The sequence below is a fragment of the Numenius arquata genome, chromosome 5 (genome assembly GCF_964106895.1).
Source record: "Numenius arquata chromosome 5, bNumArq3.hap1.1, whole genome shotgun sequence".
Classification (NCBI taxonomy): Eukaryota; Metazoa; Chordata; class Aves; order Charadriiformes; family Scolopacidae; genus Numenius; species Numenius arquata.
In genome coordinates this window covers 35,433,206-35,455,209 of record NC_133580.1, presented here as the reverse complement: position 1 = coordinate 35,455,209, position 22,004 = coordinate 35,433,206, and the positions used below count along the sequence as shown (strand labels likewise).

Sequence of the window (22,004 nt, the reverse complement as noted above, 5' to 3'; positions counted from 1 at the left end):
CACGGAGTACGAAGTGGGGGAGAGCATCTGTTGTCTTGTCATTGGCCAACTTGGCCCAAACCACAACATACATCCTCAGTATTTTGGTTTTTCTTTTTTTTTCAGCTGAGGAGATGGATTTTTTCATAAGTATTGTGGCCTTCTCTGTTAAGTAGTCTGCAGATGTGTTTTCTTCTCTGCTTCCTGAAATGATGCTTTTAGTACCAGAATTAGATGATCACAGAATAGTTTGTAAAACCCCACTGTCAAATCAGTGTCTAAATTACTTAATGGCCTGTTTATTTCTTACAAGAAAACAACTTCCTATTTTTCATGTTTTCAGTGTTCATTACCTTTTAAAAGATAATTTTTTAGCAAATGCCTGAGATTATTGTAAATATGAACATTACAGTTATGTATATGGATATCTCCATAAAATCTGTGGAATTCGTTGACTTTTTCTATCTAGTTATAAATTGTGTTCAATTAATTGCATATTTGCATATCTTATGGATTTAGATTTGCTGCCAGCAGCTTGCCTGCACTTTCACCTTGCTTATAATGTTTTTCTTTTAAATCGAAAAAGACTGCATTTAGTCTTCCCATTAAACAGATGGTTTATTATGTCATGTTAATTTTCTTTTAGAAATAGTCTGCTTGTCCTTTAGCTTATGAGGTTAGCAGATGTTAGCGCACTTACTTTATCTACGACTCAGTTGTCTGCTCTTTTTCACTTCCTCACCTGTTTGCAGTAATCTTTGTCCAGCAACATGTCCCTAGTGCTGATGTGAAGGACTGAACAAAGATTACTGCAAACAGGTGAGGAAGTGAAAATATGCCCTTCACACTTTCCAGATGACGTTCAGAAGCAGCACTGATCTGGTGTTTTGAAATCATAAATGTGTGTTTTCCTTTTTCTGTATAGACTCTACTTTTAATAACTTCTAATAGGGAAGGTACATTAGCAATTATGGTAAGCAGTCAATGGCTTGACTTCGCATTTAAAATTTTTTACACTCTTAGGAGTTAAAGGAGAACTGAGGTTGGGAAATTGCAAAATAAGAAGCAATTGTTGCTTTCTTTAGTGTGGAGATACTAAAAATATGGAACATCCCTAAATACACTTGAACCTCTAAGTTCAAAAGGTGAACACTTTTCTGGAGAAGGAGAGAGCAGAAAAAGATGAAGAATTTAGGATAACAGCAGTATCGTCTGCCAAACTTTTGGGCAAAGAAACAGGAAGAAATATTTGCTGGAATTTTTTATTCTGCCCTAAAGGCTATCATCTTTCTAGGGAAGAGCCACTTTTTGGCTGTTTGTAATGCCCCAGAAATGTCTTCCTCCTCAATTGCGGACTAAATCAAATTTGCAAATCAAGCCCTTTGACCACCAGCTCAGATAATCTCCAGTTGCCAAACTCTGATCTTGTTTTCCTAATCATTCACTACCTTTATTTTGGAGAAAGACCAGCCTGGTTGGATGAACTTAGCTCTTAATTCAGTTAGAAGATATCAATTCTTTAACTATGAGAACACTATTAATGAGAGAACCCCTCTTTCTCTGTCCTGGCTCTTTTTCCCCTAAATTATTCAATTAGATGTTCAAGCATTTGCTTAATTCACAGATTGATACAATTCTGTTCAAGCATAAAGATACACTATTTTCAATTCTGTGTAGAACTTAAATCTACTATAGTTAAAACAAGGGAAAGGGAAAGTGTTTTGCACAATTATAGTTACATATACAAAGTAACAGGTAAATTTGCATCCGATTAGTTCTGAGTGAGGCTGGAACCTGAATAAGGTACTAATAAGAATCATTACAAAGCAGCACTTGATTACCGCTCAAGATCTCATGGCTAATTAAGCTGCCAGGGCAGTGTGTTACACTTTCATTCCAGTCCATTGGTTTTTTTCTGAAAGTCCATTCCCCAACAGCCATGCCTCTGCATCAAAACACTGCCTTTGAAATGCTGAATCCAGTTGCTATCTTTTGGCACAAACTGGGGAGCAAGACTAGGGTTGAGTTGAACTCTAGAGCTCTGTTTTTGAGTTGAGATGAGGATTTAAATATGAAATCCCTAGCCTAGAATGAGATTTTCACTAAAAATTTGTTATTAAAGCAGTGTCACCTTTAATCCCAGATGCAATGCAAGTCTAGAATTAACCCTCTTAAAATGTTTTTCCCTGCATTTTCCCCTTTATTTTTATTGTCCATTTTCTTAATAACTCATTTTCATAACATTCTGCGTGTGTCTTCTCTGAATCAGTTTGAAATAAGCAACATCTGGTAATCCTGCAGATTAGCTTTACAGAAGGCACAGCATCTGTTAATGTTTGCCCTGAATTTACACATTTTAAAGGACAATCCAAGAAAAAAACATTTTTGAATTTCTGAGCAGCACTTTGCAACAGCAGCGTGCAATTTTCAGGATATTCTAAGAACAAAGTGCAGGTATAGCCATATGAAAAACACAGTAGATGTACTCTACAATTTGACGTTCCGTGCAGTATATCTGGTGATAACTTGCTGTCATGTTAATCTTCACAGAGAAATTCTATACTCCAAACTCTATAAGAAGAGCTCTAAGGATAATGGATTGAATTATGCTGTCTGCATAATTGCAGCTTCTGGTGCACAATGCAGATGAAATCCTTTTCTTACAGTACAAAAGACTTTTAATCTAAAATCACACATGGTCTCTGAACACCTTCTCTGCCCTAATGCATTATTTGTAGTACTTGAGTCTAGATAGATGTCTGTGGACTGACACAGTTTGAGAACTTGCCCCAAAATGAACATTTGTGATAGTAAAAGCTCATCTCTCTATCTTGACGGTGTGATTACTGTCTTGTCATGCTTTTGTTCCTGTTTTCCATTCATTCATTTTTCTGTGATTGACAATGTGAGATCTCCTTCTCCTAACAAGTCTATTATGATGTCCCCAAATGTTTCTTCATGAGTTCTGCTTGTCTTATCCTCTGTGACTGCTGCCTTAGCAGTACTTACACACTTTCCTACATTATATATCCACTAGACAAATGCCAATCTAAACAACCCACTTGGTTTCTACTCTCCTGGACAATTCCTTACTTTCTGTGTGTCTCATCTTCTTAAATATGTTCCTGTTGCTTTTAATTTCCACTCATCACACTCAATATATGAAATCACATCCTCAGTTGAGACTTCCTATTTATGCCACCCTTAAGAAAATTAGTTCAAAATTAAACTTTCTCTCTTCCACTTTGGTTTTTTTCTGATTTGTATAATGTGTGAACATACTATTTCAACTTTTTACAAGGTGGTTGGCCAAATTTGTGTTCTCTGGTTTCAAGAGAGGTGAAAGTGGAAAAACCTTTTTTTCATTTCAAAGAAAAAAAAAAAATCACTTCTGCAGACAGCTTTAGCATCAAACTGCCTGGAAGTAGTATGCTGGAACTTGCTGTGAAACAGAGCCCTGGTCAGGGCAGTGTGTCACTGAAGCTGCTTGGTAGTCAGAGGTCACAGATCTCACTTGCCAGAAGACAGTCACCACTGAGTGTTCTTATGGAAAGTGGTTCCTCTTGACAGATTGTATGAGGATTCAAAAATCACAGCATGCCTATAGAAAAAAGCATTTTTACCAAAGGTTTCTAGCATGGGAAGCTGCAGTGTACATGTGAATATGAGTGACTAATGTGCAGTCTGCCTGGTAAAACCCTAGCCTTTTTAAATATAAATTTTTGTCAAAATACACAGGACAGAATGGAGCGCTTCTTTCAGAAAGCATTATGGCTTCATAAAATAATTATTTCCATATCTGTGATAATTACTGTGAATGATCTCCCTCATGTGTGTATATATATCCATGTACACATGCATACATATACAAAAATAACATTTTGATAAGTATATTTGTGTTCTCATATGTAGGACTCCTGCAATTTGTCAGCTTGTTCTTCTGGTTGTGTCTGAAATGTGCTGTTTCAACACCACCCTACTGGGATAATTCCCTATTTGCAATACTTAATATCAAATGGTATATCCTTTTTTCAGTTGGCACTTTTTTTGGTTTGTTTAGCAATAAGAATAAATTAACAACTGAACATACAACACTGAAAAGAGAGAAAGAACCAGTTGTTATTGAAATGAAAACAATAGAATTATCTGAGAATTCCTAGCCATTTTGCCAGCAGGAATACAAAAATGTTCAGCACATTGAAAGGACTGATGTAACATTAGCTGCTTGACAATATAATTGTCAGTCTTCATCCCATAAAGTGTATCAGATCTCAGGTGACATCCCTGTCTATGGAGCCTGTGTGTATGGTGAATCTTCTCCTTTGGGTCTTTATCAGCTGCTAGCAATAATGTCTCCCTGCATATTACAGAAGTACATACAAGTTCCTCTGTATAAACACACATCTCACACAGAACATTAAAACAAAACACCAGCACCAAAAAAAAAACCAACCCAAAAAACAACTGAAAAAATGAGGCAGAAAGAGGAAAAACTTCATTTATGTAGTGCAGTACAAATCACCATGTCAGTGACTGACTTCTTTATCAGTAGTATGAGGTAGGATATTAAAGGAAAAAGTGGACAACAATTTTATACAAATTAATAGACCCAAAGCAATATTTAGACTAACAGAACCAGTGACTTGAACTAATGCATATGTAGCATGGTGGTCTGTATGGGTAGTATTAATCACTTTTATCATCACATTTCCTGTTTGATTTGTTAAGGTGGCATAGTAAGTTGCAGCTCAGGGCAGTCACAGATGGCTGGGTGTGAAGTGTGGGGTAGAAATTCAAGGGGTTTTCCAGAGATGTGAAACAAATGTATATGTCTAGGCAATCATCTTCCAATTGTCAAACAATTGTTGCTGTCATTTTGGGTTTTTATCTGATTTTGCTGGTAATATAATTTTTTCTTGAGGTCAATGTGCTTTCCTGCATTTGTCCCATGTACCTGAAATTAAATCTTCTTTGCTCTAGGTGGTTCATGTTTAAGGTCCATATTACAGGATTAATTAGTTAATTGAGACAAATTTCTACCTCTTGTATGGAATTCTTTTTCTTCAGAATTTGCCTTGAACAACTTTATCTTTCTTCTTGGAGGCCAATTCCTTCTTCCATCAAAGCAAATGACAGAAGTTCTGTGGATGTGTGTCCTGTTACTTGAGCAGATGGTGGTCAGCAATCAAATTAAGATAGGTTAATGTAAGACAAGACTGACTATAGGTTTTTCTGCAAATTATAAACATGTATGTAGCCATATAAGCACTGTTGATTACTGGCTACTGAGATTAAAGACCCTCAGACATGACAGCTGGTACACTGTGAAAAACCAGCCACTCTCCTAACTCAATATGCTTTGAGAAGGCTGATAAAGTTTTGGAATGTGTAGAAATTTCCATAAGCTTTGGTCTTAAACTCTAGGCAATGTTCCCACAAAATTGTGGCCCAGATATATTCTTATGTGTAAGTTTAATGGAGCATAATGAATTCACCGGAGCTATATGAGATTATCCATTGTGAGGCTTCTAAATAGAGAAACAAAAATAAAGATTTCAACAGAAAATATAACTAGTCCAGTGATTTCTTATGGAGGTAGCATCAAATAGTTGAATGCTATTTGTTTTGAAATATGAAATGGTTAAATTACTTTGGTCTATTTTATATCTGAGGCCTAAGTGTGCGCTATCTAATTTGCTTTCTGGTGCCTTCATAATTGCCCTCAGTTATGAAAGAAATGAGCTGTTCAGGTTTTCTACTGAAAGAGAGAAGCAGATAGTCCCTGTATGCTATGCCTGAGCAAACTGTATAAAGGCTTCAGGTATTGGAGGAGAAGCAAACATCGTGCAAAATGATGGTAACCACTTCCTCTTCTATTATTTCGAAAGACTGTAAAATTTAGTTTTTACTATTACCTATGGGCTACAAAAAGAACTGCTGGTGGTGGGGAGCTGTAGTAGCAGTATCTTCTTTTTGAGATAAAATGTTTTAAGTGAAAGCTTTGTTGGTACTCTGAGAAGTAAGGGAGAAAATCTTTACCCAAAGAAGTTTTCAGTACAAAATGATAGTTCCAATAGTGGGATAGAGTACACCCTCAGCAAGTTGGCCGACAATACCAAGCTGTGCGGCATGGTCGACATGCTGGAGGGAAGGGATGCCATCCAGAGGGACTGGGACAGGCTTGAGAGGTAGGCCCATGCAAACCTCATGAAGTTCAACCAAGCCAAGTGCAGGGTCCTGCACCTGGGACATGGCAATCCCAGGCACAAATACAGGTTGGGCAAAGAATGGCTGGAGAGCAGCCCTGAGTAGGACTTGAGAGTGATGGTGAATGAGAAGCTTGACGTGAACCGGCAATGTACACCGTCAACCCTGAAAGCCAACCACATCATGGGCTGCACCAAAAGAAGTGTGGCCAGCAGGTCAAGGGAGGTGATTCTGCCCCTCTGCTCTGGTGAGACCCTAGCTGGAGTGATGGGTTCAGCTTTGGAGTCCTGAATGCAGGAAGGACATGGACTTGTTGGAATGGGCCCGGGGGGGGCGGGCCATGAAAATGATCAGAGGGCTGGAGCACCTCTCCTGCGAAGACAGGCTGAGAGAGTTGGGGTTGTTCAGCCTGGAGAAGAGGAGGCTCCGGGGAGACCTTATAATGGCCTTCCAGTACCTGAAGGGGGCCTACAGGAGAGATGAGGAGGGACTCTATCAGAGAATGTAGAGATAGGATGAGGGGTAATGGTTTTAAATTGAAAGAGGGGAGATTTAGGTTACATACTAGAAAGAAATTCTTTTCTGTGAAGGGTGGTGAGACACTGGAACAGGTTGCCCAGAGAAGTTGTGGATGCCCCATCCCTGGAGGTGTCCAAGGCCATGCTGAATGGGGCTTTGAGCAACCTGGTCTAGCGGGAGGTGTCCCTGCCCATGGCAGGGGGGTTGGAACTAGATGATCCTTAAGATCCCTTCCAACTCTAACCGTTCTATGATTCTATGAATACTAAAGAATCCCAGCAAACAAGAAAACATGTTCACATCACTGCAAATTCCTACCAAGATGTGGGAGGAGTCACTCAAAGGGTGTGGAGCTCTGCTGAGAGTTTTCATGTAAAAAACTAGCAATATTGAGTATGATTTAAGCAACAATGGTCCTTCCCGGGCACATGGATCAAGTGACTTCTCGAAGTCTTGCCATTCCTCTTTCCTTTTATCTCTTATTTTATTATAGTTGTATAGTATGCTTAATGCAGTGGGATTGATATGATTTACATTGCATTTGTACCTGTCTCTAATCACAGAACATCGAATGCAGGTGGAAATTATACTGAAAGAGAAGAAAGTGATCATCTTGGTGTAAGCATCAGAGCTACAGAGTACAGTTGGAAAGCGTGAAGTACTCGATATTCATGTGCACTAATGCAAATTGAAGGATCATTTTTTACAAAACTCCTTCATGATAAATGATTATTTGACATAGGCAGAAACCCAGTCTACTGGGTTTGTCTCTTTTTCCACATAAAGAGTTAGAAATTTGACAATGTTTGTCCTGCCCAGCCCACCCCCATATATTTTAGCCTAGCCACATATAAACTCAAGGTGTAATCTCCCAAAAGAAACATTACATTGCACACAATATCACTACTGGAGAGGGTGCACCTTAAATGTGCAATTTAAATAATCTCTCCAATAAAAAGCATGTATACCTACCAGCAGTCACCACATTAAATGCTGAATTTAGGATATTAAAAGGCACACACTAAAATACACGGTATGGTTATTTCTAAATCCACTGAACTTAAAGTATCTTGCTGCTCTCTCACATTGACCTTACAGCTTATTATTTTTAGTGCATAAGTTTACGAAGTGCTTCTTGTCCAGCAGGTTTGTGTTACATAGAAAACAGTTGTTTCTTTCAGGTTTTCTTATCTGTAGCAATATTATTGCATTGTTATGGATATGATATGTTATCACTTGGGAAGCTCTTTCAGCAGATTCTGAGCTTGTACCTTTCTGTCACGCTGCAGAAAACCTTGCTAGTTTTTTATCTCTGCATTCACAACCAGCATTTCAGGTTTCACAGCTCTGTGCCATTAGAACTCTTTCCCATGGTTGCAAGTCCGAGCAGCACTGAATAAAATACCATTGACATTTGTGTGACTTACTGCTAATCAGCATTTGCCGAGTACTTTTTTCATTTTTCTTTTGTGGGGGGATAATGTGCTGTTTCAGATGAAAAGCTGAAGAATTTGATGTACGATAGATGCTATTGTCTTTCACTCTCCCCAAAACAATCAGCAGATTCATCCATAGATTGAAAATAATTTGCCAACCTGTTTAGTCACTGTATTCTCCATTTGTAGTATGAATTCCTTTAATGCACATTCTGTAATGCAAATGTCATCAGATGAATTTCCAACAAACATATTTCATGGTTTCTTATTAATGAGCATTTTCATATATAAATAGTGGCAACGCATACTATTTTCTCTTCTAGAGTTCTTGTTTATAAATGACATTGCCACATCTCTTGACAAGCTATGTATTTTCCAGGGTAATTTCTGACATAAGCCTGTGATGATTATTTTTTTAAAAAAAGGAAAAGAAAGGAAAAAGGAAAAAATTACTTCCCAACTTCCCTGTGGCTTTTTTATTGAATATGAAACTTATTTGTATTCCTCTAGAAATAGATAGTGGAACAAAGGCTACATGCTGTTTAATTTTTAATGAAATTTTGTAGCTGACAGACTTTGACAACTGAATTGGATGAATCAATTCAGCATTAGAATCTGTCGAAGAAAATTCTGAGAAACACTGGAAAAACTGTTCAAGTTGTCCCATCTCCATTTGTGTAATTTAAAAAGCAGAATTCTAACAGTTTTTTAAGCAAGACTGTTATACCTCTGGTGTAGGAAGTTAAAGTAACCCCAAAGCAACCTTATGTTCCCAAGAGTTTCATCCTGCAGTGAGGGTTTTGTTTTGTGTGACCGAGTCTTATCTCTGAGTCTTGAGGTGCATGTTTGAGGGTGTGTTTGAGCTGACTTTCTGCCTGGTGTAACCGTGACTGATTTTGCACCCAAGAGCTATTTGCAATGTGGAGAATGGGGTCTTGAGGCAACTTGTTCCCCCTGTGTGGGTACTACCAACCAGAACCAGCACCTGATGTGAAGTTCACTGCCTGTTCAAGGTGTGAGGCGGACATAGGTGTCCCTAACAGGCATCCACAGCAAATCAAATTGAAAAGAAAAAAAAAGAGGAATGCATACAAATTGCTGCAAATGAAATTTCATCTGAAAAAAAAAAAAAAAAAAAAAAATCAGTATTCCTGGTCTTACCCCACTGGTTTACAAATTGTTTGTTCTAGTGACATTGCTCATTGTTATAAAAATGCACTGTAATTCTTTTGGTTTTGAAACTGTTTCTTTGGGAGTCCAAGGAGGACTAGTATGTGTGGGAACAGGGGAGGAGCAAAAAAAAAAAAAAGGACAGAAATCTGATCTTGAGGAACACAGTATATGTAGAAAAGCAAGGAAAATCTGGAGCTGGAGCCTAATATTCTATTTATACCAAATAACATCTTACTCAATGCGTGGTCTCATTGAATTTAATGGCACTCATTGAGACAGTAAAGAAGTTCAAAATTACTATAAAAGGATTTTACATAAGGGAGGATAGGTATAATAAAGTTGTTATTGGTCTGTAAATGATCTCAAACAATAAAAGGCAATTCATATAATGGTGGTTAAAAACAACAGTAAGTGGAGACTGCTTTGAATATAATAATTTAGAATGTATTTTGTACCATGAACAATGTGTTACAGTAGTAATTCATGTCTTTTCTGTTATGGACCACTAAAACAGTCTGTCTTTTTATGTATTTATCTCCAGCAAGAAATAGATGTTAATATGCCACATATGTAGGTGATAAAAATATAGAATTTGAAAGAAGGACGTTTGGCTTTTTCTTTAATAGACCTTTATGGTAGAACAGATGGGTTTGATTCATTATTCCATGAATCTTTAAAAAGTCCTTAGTCTTCAGGCCAATCATAAGGCATAGCTGGCATCTAATACAAGTCATAGTTCTATTAGGTGAACAGAATGTGAGTGTTTTCCTCATTTGTCATGTTTTTTCCTCTTCTGTCTATCAGGTGCACCATTATTGGCTGTGTTGGTGTTCTTGGTTTATAGGAGAAGGGGAAGTATACAAAGTTATGCACTTATGGCATAGGTGGTAGAAAATCACTTTTATTCCAAAAGCAACCTAGAGTCTTTACACAAATCAGCTTAGAGGAGATTTTCAGCTACAGAAAATTCTCATATCAGAGAGATAACCCAACCAGGGTAATACAGATAAGGGCTTGTTGCAATGCCCAACTGTTTCTAATTAATCATGCTGTGCTAGTTCCAAACTACAGGGGTTGCAAGCACTACAGGTTTACTTATTAATACTTGCTAAGTCTTTTGTGGCTTTCCTCCACCAAGCTCCAGTGGAATGGATGACAGAAAAGATGATGGGAAAAGTCTATAGTCAAGGAATTACATGCTAAACTAGAAATAAATAAGTAAACAAAAGCAGAAAATGATGGCAAAGATTGCATTGATTTACCATTCAAGCATACAAGTAGTAGTATTGGCTTTCATCTCCTTCAAGGGGATGGTTGCAAGTTAGAATGAGCTGAACTTTAATTATGCACATCAGGATTCTGCACATGAGGAAAAGTAACATTTTCCAAACTGGTGAGAAGGCAAAAGCTTGCCACTAAAATTAAAACCCAGAGAAACAAACATCTCTCTTCTATTCCACTCTTTCCCACTTTTTATACCCTCTCCCCTTCCTGCTTTGAATTTTTTTGTTGTTTTACTCTCAATGTTCAATATCAACAATACTTCCCTTCTGGCTTTCAAAATGTTATTCTCCACATTATTCAGATCAAGAAAAAGAAGTGCAGAGCTCTAGATGCACATTTGATAGTTCTTTCTAAAAATAGGTGGTCTCTATGGCAATATTTCACAGTGCCCTTGAAGGTGAAAATTCAGTTTTGCTAAGAAGTCTTTCAGCAAAAATGACGGATCTCGCTTCTGTAAGGAGATTGCTATTGTCAAAGCTGTATATTCAAAAAGTCAAAAGAATTCAGAGAAATATATCTTTAAAAAGTCAGGAACTAAGCAAGCTTTCCCCCTAGAAACTGTTGCATGTTACTGTTTCATTACCTTGATACTATTTTTTGTCTCCTTTTATTCAGCTCTATAAAATTGCATAGTTTGATTTTTCTTAATTTATGACAAAGATCTTTATAAACTGTCTAGTCTGTTATAGAAATGAAACACTGAAACAACTCTTATCACTTCTAGACCTGCTTGTGTTTTTAGAAGGTGTCTCAATATTGACAACCCATATATGAAACTTCTCGTAATGAGCACCTTTTTTTTGTCTCTCTAATCAGAAGCAAATTTACTTCTACCTGGTCCAGTTCTGTTCTCATGACTCACTGTAAGAAATGCAAGTTTAGCTTTAGTCAGGACTGAAAGATTTGAACCTTTGTTGTACTCCAAATAAACTGTAGTTTTTCAGTGTGATACGTTATACTCTTGTATATGGCTTCTGGCAGAGCTACTGTGGGAAAGAAAATCTGTGTGACGTGTCTTTAGTGGACATCAAAGTATTACCTGCATGTGAAATCAGGTTTTCAAAGTCACCTATGTACCTGTATTACCTTGCCTATCTTACCTACAACTATATATCTAAGAGGCACATGCAAATCAGATGCTGCAATGTGAGCTTTCAGGGACCAGATTTGTTTACTTTAATGCAGTGGTTAGTTATCTACTTGTTGCAGTGTGGCTGTATAAAACAGAACCTGAGTTTGAGGATACACAGAGGTCTTATGATGTATAAAGCTGCAGAGTTGATAACTGAAGGATTGTTATTTCTTTCCTGATCTTAATTTAGGTAATATCCAACAGGAAGAATATAGAAATGTGAGCATAAGATATAGGATTCTAAAGAAGGATAAGTATGGGCATCATTCAAATGATTATCATTGTAAAGGGAGGAATGAGGAGTACAAAATAGGTTTGTAGGTATTAAATTTAAAATAACTTTTTTGTTTAATGATTGACTTGGAACAAAAATATATATATAAGAAACACTATGATGTTAGCAACACTAATATGAAAATGTGGTACCTACAGTCCATTAAATCAACAGACTGAAAGTTCACGTTTTATTTTGCTGGTGCAGCAAAGGGGTAACATCAGTCTTGCTACAGGAATATGAGAAATTTCAAAATTGTACTTAAATGGAAAAAGGCTTTAAAAGTAGAGTACATTAATTTTATCAGTGTTTTTAGCTCTAATGAAATAGTCTAGTGGCTGTGATGCTGCCAGCAAGTTAATACCGTAAGAATAAGAGAAAATTTCTGCTTATGATAACAGTTCAGCATACTCAGTTCATATATCTTTTGGATTCCTTATACCTCTATTTGCCACTCTGTGGTATAGCCTTCATTAAAATTTGGCAGGCTAACTTCATTCTTAGGTATAAGGCCTTCTAAAATAGTGGATGTATACCATGAAAAATAGGACCCCTACTTTCAGCAGATGACATTACAAGGATAAGATTGAGCATAACAAATGCTTTACTCTTATATTGTGTCAATTGCTAAGATTAGTACCAGTGGAATTTTAAATTATGTTTCTGTACTCCCAGAGTTTTGTATCCTGACATGTATGTGCAAGACAGGGAACACACAAGTGACAGATCCACAATACCTGGACATATATTCTATTGTGGGTCTTATGTAGGCAATAAACAAATAAGGAATTTTATGTCACCTTAACTATATGTCCTTTAATGTTTTTTGTTAGAAGACACTAAGAGCACTGTAGAATAAGGAGGAACTGGAGGGTGGGGATAAAGAAACAAAGAGATTTGGTTGTATACTGATTTTCAGTGCGCAGTACACGTATGTGTAGAACACATATAATGTTATAATGTTAGTCTATATGGATTCTGGATGCTTTCCTAATAGTAATCATGGAGTTAGATAAGAAAACCCTAACATTCATGCATATGATTTTCAGTGTCAAGTCATGTCACATCACTACATAGTGTATCACACCCTCATAACATCAGAAGTAATCTGTATTTGCATACAATCCTGTTAGACTCAATTAATTTAGTGAAAGCTTGCCTTAAGAATCTGTCTAGTCTTGTCATTATTCAACAAAACTTCTTGAGTATTTGCTATTTAAGTGATTGTGAAACTCCATAGAATCATATAAAAGCTGTTTGTTTAAATCAAATACGGCAAACTAATGTGAATTAATTGTCCTATATTTGCATCAATTTTAGCTTTATTTTGCATGAGAATTATGATTAGATGTTGTGGTGGGAAATCTATTGGACGTTGTGTTGGGACATATCAGAATGTTAGAACCTGCAAAGATAAGTTGCAATGTTTCTTCTGATATTTCTTCATCTTAGAAATAGAATTTAAAAGAATCTACAATGAGAGTCTGTTTAGCAAGGTTATTTTTTTGTAGAGGATCAGCAAACAACATTGGTGGAATGAGAAGCTACCAGAGCAACATGAGAATTACTTTCTCTGTTAATGGGAAAGTCATTGGTTGATTTTCCTTCATCTAGGCTAAAAAAGACTTTTTAATGAATTTTACTTGGGTTCATTGTTTTGTCACGTGCTTGATATGTGTTCTGAACATTAGTATTGACAGAACAGGTTGTAGATATTTACAAGAATTCACATCAGAGGGTAGTGAAAGGGAATTTATTTACTTTTTGTATGCATATTACATTTCTTCCCTGAAGCACTTCATATCCCAGGTGTGTTTTCCTCTCCATTATGAATCATTTTCATATTCACTGAACACCAAAACTGCTTTTCAGATTAAGAATAAAAAATACATTTTTAAAGGCAACAAATCTGGAAAACAAAGGCCTATACACAGTACTTGCATAGCTGCGAGATTTTTTTTTTTCTGTAATTATGAGGAAGAGCCCACCAAGTCAGGAGTGGAAGACTTATGAGAAACGTATTTGTTTTGTTATTCACACTGATAAAGCAAGGAAACTGTGAGGCTTGAAATGCTACCATCAAAACTAAAGACAGTAGTTTGTTGGTTGGGGTGCTGAAAATACACTTCAGGTTGTACTGAATGGCTCTGGTAATAAATCTGTAGGTAATGTACTTCAGTGAAATATAGTGTGAAAATACCTCTAGAGGAATTATTTCGTGCTAATAGTCTGCTGACTTTTCTAATTTCAAAGAGTGTACTACGAGTCAGTTCCTTTTCTGAATGTTATTACTGTGTTCAAGTAAAAGAAACGGAATTTATAGACACACCAAAAAATACATCTTGTTATTCATTGCAAGTGATCAACATGCCCAGTGAAGATCATCTTTCAGCATATTTTTGTGCATGATGTAAATAGCAAAGCTATGCAAAATGTATTCATGGATGGCTTTATGAATAGAGATAGAGATGGAAAAAAGTTCTGTTGAATTATTAATACTTAATACATTTTCCCTTTATGTTTCTTCCTCTCCCTCCTTCCCTTCAATGAGGATATTGAAGTTTGTATCGTATACTGTAGGGTTCTTCTCTGTCATCCTCTCCCTGCACGGCATTTTCTGCCCTTTCTTAAATACAGTTTCCCTGAGGTGCCACCATCTTGGCTGAGGGCCTCAGATGTGCCCTGCAGTGGGTCAGTTGGAGCTGGCTGGAATCAGCTGTGTGTGGCCCGGGGCAGCCTGGCCTCCCAGCAGCACCCCCCACCACTGAAACCTGTACACCTGCACCCAATACAGGCACACAGAAAGATTATGCAAAGCAGGAGCTATTTAAGCTGCATTGCCTTCTCCTTTGCTCCTTCCTGTGAAGGAGGGAGGTAGGTAAAGCCCTCTATGCAGGGGTGCAAGCCCCGTTAGACTTCACAGTGCTGCAACCTTCTTAGCTAGAATAACATATGTTGGCTGGTGAAAAGCATAAAACCTGGGGAATGCTGATTCAAAGATGAATGTTCCCTAATTAAATTGCAGAATGTAATGTAATCTTTACTAATGCTTTGTTAGTAATGCATTATTATAAGACTGAAAATGGAAAACAGCGTGCATTGCTTAAATAGACCGTTTTATTACGCAACGTAAGCTAACTGGGACTTCTGTTTCTTCTTGCGAGATTTTCTGAATGAGATCATTACAGAATATTGATTAGTCATAAGAATTACAATATGTTTCTTATTGCTGCTTGACTGAACAAAATTAAGAAAATAGCAAAATAAATTGCTCTAAATTATAATCCGTCTCGGTGTTCCCTTGAAAATACCAAGGTTGCATTTCAGTCTTTCCCCTGGCAAATTTGAACCGTAATGTAAAACTGGAATGTTGCTTTTCATAATGAATATTAGGAGTGATATACGAGCTCAAAGCTCTCAATTTTGAGCAAGTTTGGATCCAGATTTAATTTTGACTCCCACAAGATGATAGGTTTGCAGCTTTACTGTTTAAAATACAGTAAAATCTTATACAAACTCTGCTATTAAAATCATGTTGGGTTTTTTTGAGGACTGTTGACTAAGCTGCAGTAAAACAGTCTTATCAACGGAATAAGACACACTGTGCACTTGCTGAGAAAGAAATGGGCTGAAAATATTCTATAACTGTTTCAGAAATGAAGTAGTATTATCTATAATGTGATGTACAGTATAATGCTACCTAAATTAGTATTTCATAAAACGGTTTGACTTTTTTAATATACTTCAAAAATTAACATATGCTTCTGCAGTTTGTCATGGAGCTGCTACTACATTTGAGTTGTTAGTCTACGTTTTTCCTTTTTCCAACGTTTTGTAACAATTTTCATCATTTTGTAGTCTGAACAGTTTCAAAGAGCCAGATTTCTTGCTTTAGTTCAGTTGTGAACTTTAATGATAATGAATTTCATGTCTTCAAGGGGAAAAGGGTAGCTTTTGATTCATGGCTGTAAGAATGTAAACCACAGGGACCCTGGTCATAAACCACAGCAATCTAAACAACTCCCCATCCCCTGTAATCTGGGTGACAAAGAATCTCAGTGGCTAGGTTTGTCATTATGCGGACAAGTATTTGTAGCTCTAGGATGGGCAGTTCTTTCTAGCTTTAACAGAACCTCCAGGGTTGGGTAGGTATCCCTTCCTTGGTAGCACAAACAAGAGTTTTAAAATCTGAAATATCTAGAGATGTCTAATTTTAAAGACATAATGATATCCCAAACGCCCTGCATTGCATCCTAGAGATTTTGTATCTTTTATGAAACTATTTTGTCCATATAAAACATGGCAAACTGATTGCCATGTGCTGTAAAATTAGAGAACTGCAACAATTTTTAGTAAAATGGCAATCCCAAATTTATATTGAGAGTACAATAGATGATTGTACTCTAAGTTATACACAATCTTTTCCTGTTCCTCTGCAGTCTGTGATGGAGAAGGAAGAAACAAAGACCACAGAATTACAGTAACACACCGGGGTCCTGACCTAAAGCCCAGTGAAATCAAATTAAGTTTTTCATGTTTGTTTCAATGAGGCCTGAATTAGCTTGAATGTGAACAAGCAGCTTCATGAATAAATTTAAGAAAAATAAAATGGATTTCTATTACAAATTAATTTGCTTCCTTTTTTTTAAATTTTTATTCAAACAACAACAGGAAATAATAACATGAAAAACACAATTCACTTAAAGACTCCCTAGGACTTAGTCTCTAAGCTTAATTTAAATACTACATCATTACATTTTATTGGAACTTTTCAAAAGACTAAATACCTTTATCTCCTTTTCAAAAAGGGTCAATTGGAGTTACACAGACTTACTGAAATTGCAAAAGGTCCCTTATAATTCCTCCAGATATTTTTTAAGGATTGGTACAAAACTTTAACAAAGCTCAAACCTCAATCGTTTGAGAGATCTTTTGTGGTTTTTCTAGTTTTATGTAATTAATTTTAGTGGGGATATTATTTCCATTGAAATTCAGCCTGCTGTCCTGCTGCATGATAATGTTACATTTTGGCAAAAATACTGGAGCTTAATTTGAAACAAGGAATGATATTTTGGTTATTTCTGGGTAAGCACTGAGTCTTACTTGGGATATATCACTGCAGGATCAGAGTAGCAATATGAGCTTCTTTTTTAAAATGCCTAATATATTAATATAGTATTAAGGAGCCTTCTTTCCAGCAGGGACCTAATGTGCTATGGAACTCCCTACACACTAAAAAGTTCAGAAATAAATCCCAATTACTAAAGGCCTAATTCAGAGCTCTCTAAAGTTAGTGGGTCAATTTGTAAATTCCTTAGTAGGAAACTACTGAGTTATATCACTTAAGGGCTGAACTGAAGCCTAAGAAGCAGCTTAAGGATTTTATATAGCTTCACCTGGAAATATAAATTAAATTATTTCTACATATTTTTTTAAAGTTAATATGTGATAGTTAGCAGTGCTGGGGAGGAAGGGCAGAAGTTACCATTTCAGACAGGAAAGCAATCCTGAATGAATGAGACAGTAAAAGTAGCTATGAATTTGTGTGAATCATTAAAAGAAGGGAGGGGAAGGGGGAAGGGACAAAAAGACCAGAAATTTGAAGTAGGATTAAAGATGCTTTTAACAAATCTGCTCAGGTCACTGATGGAGGTGTACATTGCCTTCAGAGAGCTTTAATTTACATCTCAAACAAGGTTATCGCTTAGACATGTGGCATTAAAATAAACCTGTAGGATTGTTTTGAAAACAATATTTGCAATGGATGTAAAGATACATGTATGGAATACATATACCTTATATAATTGTTCTTAACAGGCTCAGAAAACCATTCTCCTACCTTTTGTGCAGAGTTCAGGGACTTGAAATAAAAATGGAGAGCAAAGGATTGTTGTTTTGTGGCAACTTCTCCATTGCAGTGTCTGACCTTACATCACAATGGAGAATGTGGGAGGTGAATGAGAATTTATGCCTTGTATCCTTGCTTAAAAGCTCAAAAACTATGATTGTGTACTCAGTGATCTGCCTTAAAATATCCTCCGACAAAAATATCTGCCTCTAAAATCTGAACATATGTATTTAACTAAATATAATGAAAGAAAAATAATTTCTTCTTTCTAAATTATCTGACATGCTATCTATAAAGCCAGGGGCACCAAATTCTGGCTTGATACTTCTGGGATTTGACAGCATTCATATTTCCCTTTCCTCAAAAGATATCAGAAAGGGGAAAAAAATAAAAACACTCCAACCAAAAAAGCCTTTTAAGTATATTCCTTAAAGCCCCAAACCTTCTCCAGGAGTCATGTAGGTATATGTTTGACTTCAGAAATAAATCTACTGAGCAACTGCTCTTTGTAAGCAGCTAGCAAAAGTGCATACAAAAGACTTAAATTCTATCTGAGCTCCATTTTCAGGAATAAAATGTTCTGGCCATCTTACAAGAGCTCTGTATAAAATAGTTTCACCTGAAAGCCACAGCTACAATTCATCTTCTGTACAGCTTTATATCACCATCTGCAATCATTTGTCTAAATTCAAGATCTCCTCCCAGAAATCTGTAAAGAAAAGAAAGGTTTAATTATGAAAAAGGCTTTGTCTGGGTCATTACATAACTTGATTGTGAGCAATGTGGAGAAGCAAAAAACCTAATATCTTCAGTCTCAAGATATCACAATTTTGAATTCCTTCAATATTTCTATTTTTGGAAAAGCGTTTTTCAATATATGTGACAGGACATGCAGGTGATGCTGATTTATTTGTCCTATATTGAATAGTGCGTCTGATAATAACATTATAGGTGATAAATAATAATCTGATAAACATTGTCACATTTTAAAAATGAACAAGTGCCTGCCAAACCAGAACAGATGGAATTCAGGTGTTGCAGTATGAGAGTGCATTAATAATTTCATTATCTTTTTTGTAATAACAAATGGTGAACCTTTTATTGGGTCTGTGTAAAACCAGGTATCATTTACAGGGAGCAAAGTGGTTAGAACCATGTTATTCTGGACTGGAATTCAGAAAGATCCTTATGTAAAATTAGGAAATCATCAGTCCTCTGTCTGTCATATACCTATAAGTTGATAATTCTTCCTTTTTTCCCTTGATTGTAATAAGAATAATGATATTAATATTTGTGAAACGGTCATATAGAGGGGGATAGTGGTTGTATAAGTGGAGAAGTTAAAATGAGGGATAATTCAAATAGAAAAAATGATCAAAGCCAAACTGCTGAAAGATGAGACACTCCAGTACTTTATTCCTGATGTCATCCTTGCAACTGACACTTCCATAATATAGATAAGAATGTTTTACATCCTTCTATGACCAGTAGGTTTTCATAGCGGCACTTACTGAATCATTTTATCTCTCAAATTTAGTTACAGATTTCATCTTTATATTGTCTTCTTAAAACCTAAAAAATATAAGAACATTACACTTTTGCAGGTAATTAAAAAAAAATAATAATCACCCCATGGAATAATATCCTATGTCTGTCTCTGAACAAATCTGATTTCAGAGTGGAAGTCAGTTCAGCAGTTAGTGTGTTAAGATGATGTAGAACCTATGCAAACCCCATGCAAGTGTGTTTATTCCAATGCAATATGTTTATTATTTTACATGCCAGAAAGCATAATGAAGAACTGTTTATATATTTTAGGTTTTGATTGTTATTTGTCATTATTTACTTGAAGAGAAGAAAATTTACCATGGTGATGACTTTCACGTAATGGCCTAATAGGACCTAAGCTGGATATTTTTGGCTTTTTCATACTGAAGTAGTGAATAAGAACTTCTTTAACAGCAAAGTTAACAGTTAGATGGTGACCTTGTGAAATTCCGAAGCTAATAATTCCCACTGATGTCACATATAAGAGAAAGTTTAGCCAATACTTGCAGCTGCTTCCACGCCTTGACAAATGTGAACCAGGAACAAAACTCTCAGAGATGAACGTGGCAAATTGAGTAGCCAGGCAGGCTGGGTGGAGGAGGTAGCGACGTAGCGCTAGGAAGATGAAGGTTATAGTTATGCACAGGGACAACTCTGGCACTGGAGATAGGTGGGACCTATTCCCACCAGAGCTTTATAATCCTCTGTGTCAACAGGAGTCTTTCTTCCCTTCAGGTCCAAGTGCCAATGGTACATTTGGTAGCATCACAGCACAGTAGAAGCAGAAGTACTGTGCATCTGGCAGCAGAGCTCAGGCAGAGGAGGAGATAGATCCCTACCAAACTTTTTTGCATAACCTACTTTAGCTTGCCTCATCAAAAAATAAAGAGGTCTTGGTCTCCCTCTTCGGGTGATCGTTCTGGCTGCGTTCTTTTTGTGCATAAAGAATATTCGTACAACCACTTGATCGGTAACTGTTCTGGTTGAAAAATAACTTTCCACATAGAGAGATTTGAAAGATGTAGTTTTCAGCCACATCCTGATCTAAATCACTATGTGGCTACTCAAACACTGACACGAGTACAGGGCAATTAGCAGGCAGGGATGGCTGGGAGTAATGCCATCCCATCCCAAAGCCACAGGAACCATTTACTCAATCAGTAAAGAAGACAAAGGTGCAAAACTTAACATAGTGGACTAAGTTTTATACACATGGTGGTTGTGCCCCATATTGGCTACCATAGTAGTGATCATTTTATTTGCTAACATTTTCAAAAATGTGGTTCCCAAGAGAAATATTCTGTAGAGAACCCCAAGCCACCAGGCTAGAAGTTTAAATAATGGTCTATGGAAGTTATACCCTGCTTTTCAGTATACATCTCACCAGAGCTTGAGATGATTCCCTACAATGTAGACATCCTGTTGCCTCATGTTTGAGAAGGAAACAATAACAACCACAGTTAAAATGCAATATACAGTCTGAGTAGAGACACAGTTGTTAAATATCAGGCGTTTCTGAAATAGGCTTTGGAATTCTGTGTATTTCATATAATTCACATGCAAAACATTGGCAAGATAGGGACATTAGTTTTTTTAATGTCACACCCCTATAAATAATCTTATTCTCATACCTCATTTCCTTGTCTTCCCCTGACAATTTGTAAGAACTGGAAATCACCTATAATTAGCAAACTCTAGGAAGAATACCTATTTGAAGGCCTTGCTGACACAGTACAAATGGAGAGTAGCACATATTTTTCTTTTATATGTCTTTTCCTGATCTAGCGTTTTGCATGCTAAAAAGTCAAGCTGTTGTTGCTTTCTACTAGTAATAGCCATAAATGTTAAGAATAAAGTGAAAATAGCTTAGTAAATTACCATGTATTTCCCCCCCTCAAGAGAATGAAATAAAGTGTATTAGGTAGTCTTTATGGCATTGTGGACTAGTTAGATTTAGTGTGCTTTTTCACTTCATGTATGTGCTGGGTATATGAATCAAAAATGGTCAACTTCAGCCAGTACATCATGTCAACATTTCTAGCAATGTTATGGGAATATTACCTGTGCAATCTATAGGTTTCTTATTGGGATGTCTATATTTTGATGAGGCTGTAGACACAAGCCCAAATATGTGCACACATACACGTGGATTTAAACTGACCTGATCTGTTCTTACACTTCTTGTGGGTGAGGAATGTGGGGTTTTTTTCAGTGTTTTTTTTTTTTCTTTTTCCTTTTTAATTTTTGATATCTATGCAAGTTCTTCCCTCCTCTGCTTTTGTGAGATTTATTATAGGCAATATTGTTTGAAAATTATTTAATATTAAAAGCTCTATGGAAGGAAGTAGAAACAATTTTCATTAAATGGGATCTTAAATAACAATCATTAATATTTTTTTCTGTGCAAATATATACTAAACATAGAAAAATTCCTATGTTTGTAGGAATAATTAGGAAATTTGTAGGAAATTATACTATAGGTATAATTTTAAATTTACTTTTCCTTCATGTGAACATATAAGTCTGCTTGATCTTATTTTAAGGTGATATTGTGAGATTTAAGTCCTATTAAAATAAGGCTTAGTGACTGTTGTTTTGTTTTTT

The 22,004-nt window shown here is 36.4% G+C and overlaps 1 protein-coding gene across 2 annotated transcripts in view; it reads left to right on the top strand.

Moving 5' to 3' along the window:
• The window catches only part of CCSER1 (coiled-coil serine rich protein 1), a 628,555-nt gene that overhangs the window by 589,622 nt on the left and 16,929 nt on the right, over positions 1–22,004 (top strand). Inside the window, exon 10 of one of the 2 annotated variants that reach the window (XM_074148036.1) lies at positions 7,335–7,363. The exons of the other annotated variant lie outside the window; for it this stretch is intronic. Coding sequence (XP_074004137.1) covers positions 7,335–7,363 — 29 coding nt within the window. The remainder of the gene's footprint in view (positions 1–7,334; positions 7,364–22,004) is intronic. 2 annotated transcript variants of the gene reach the window in all.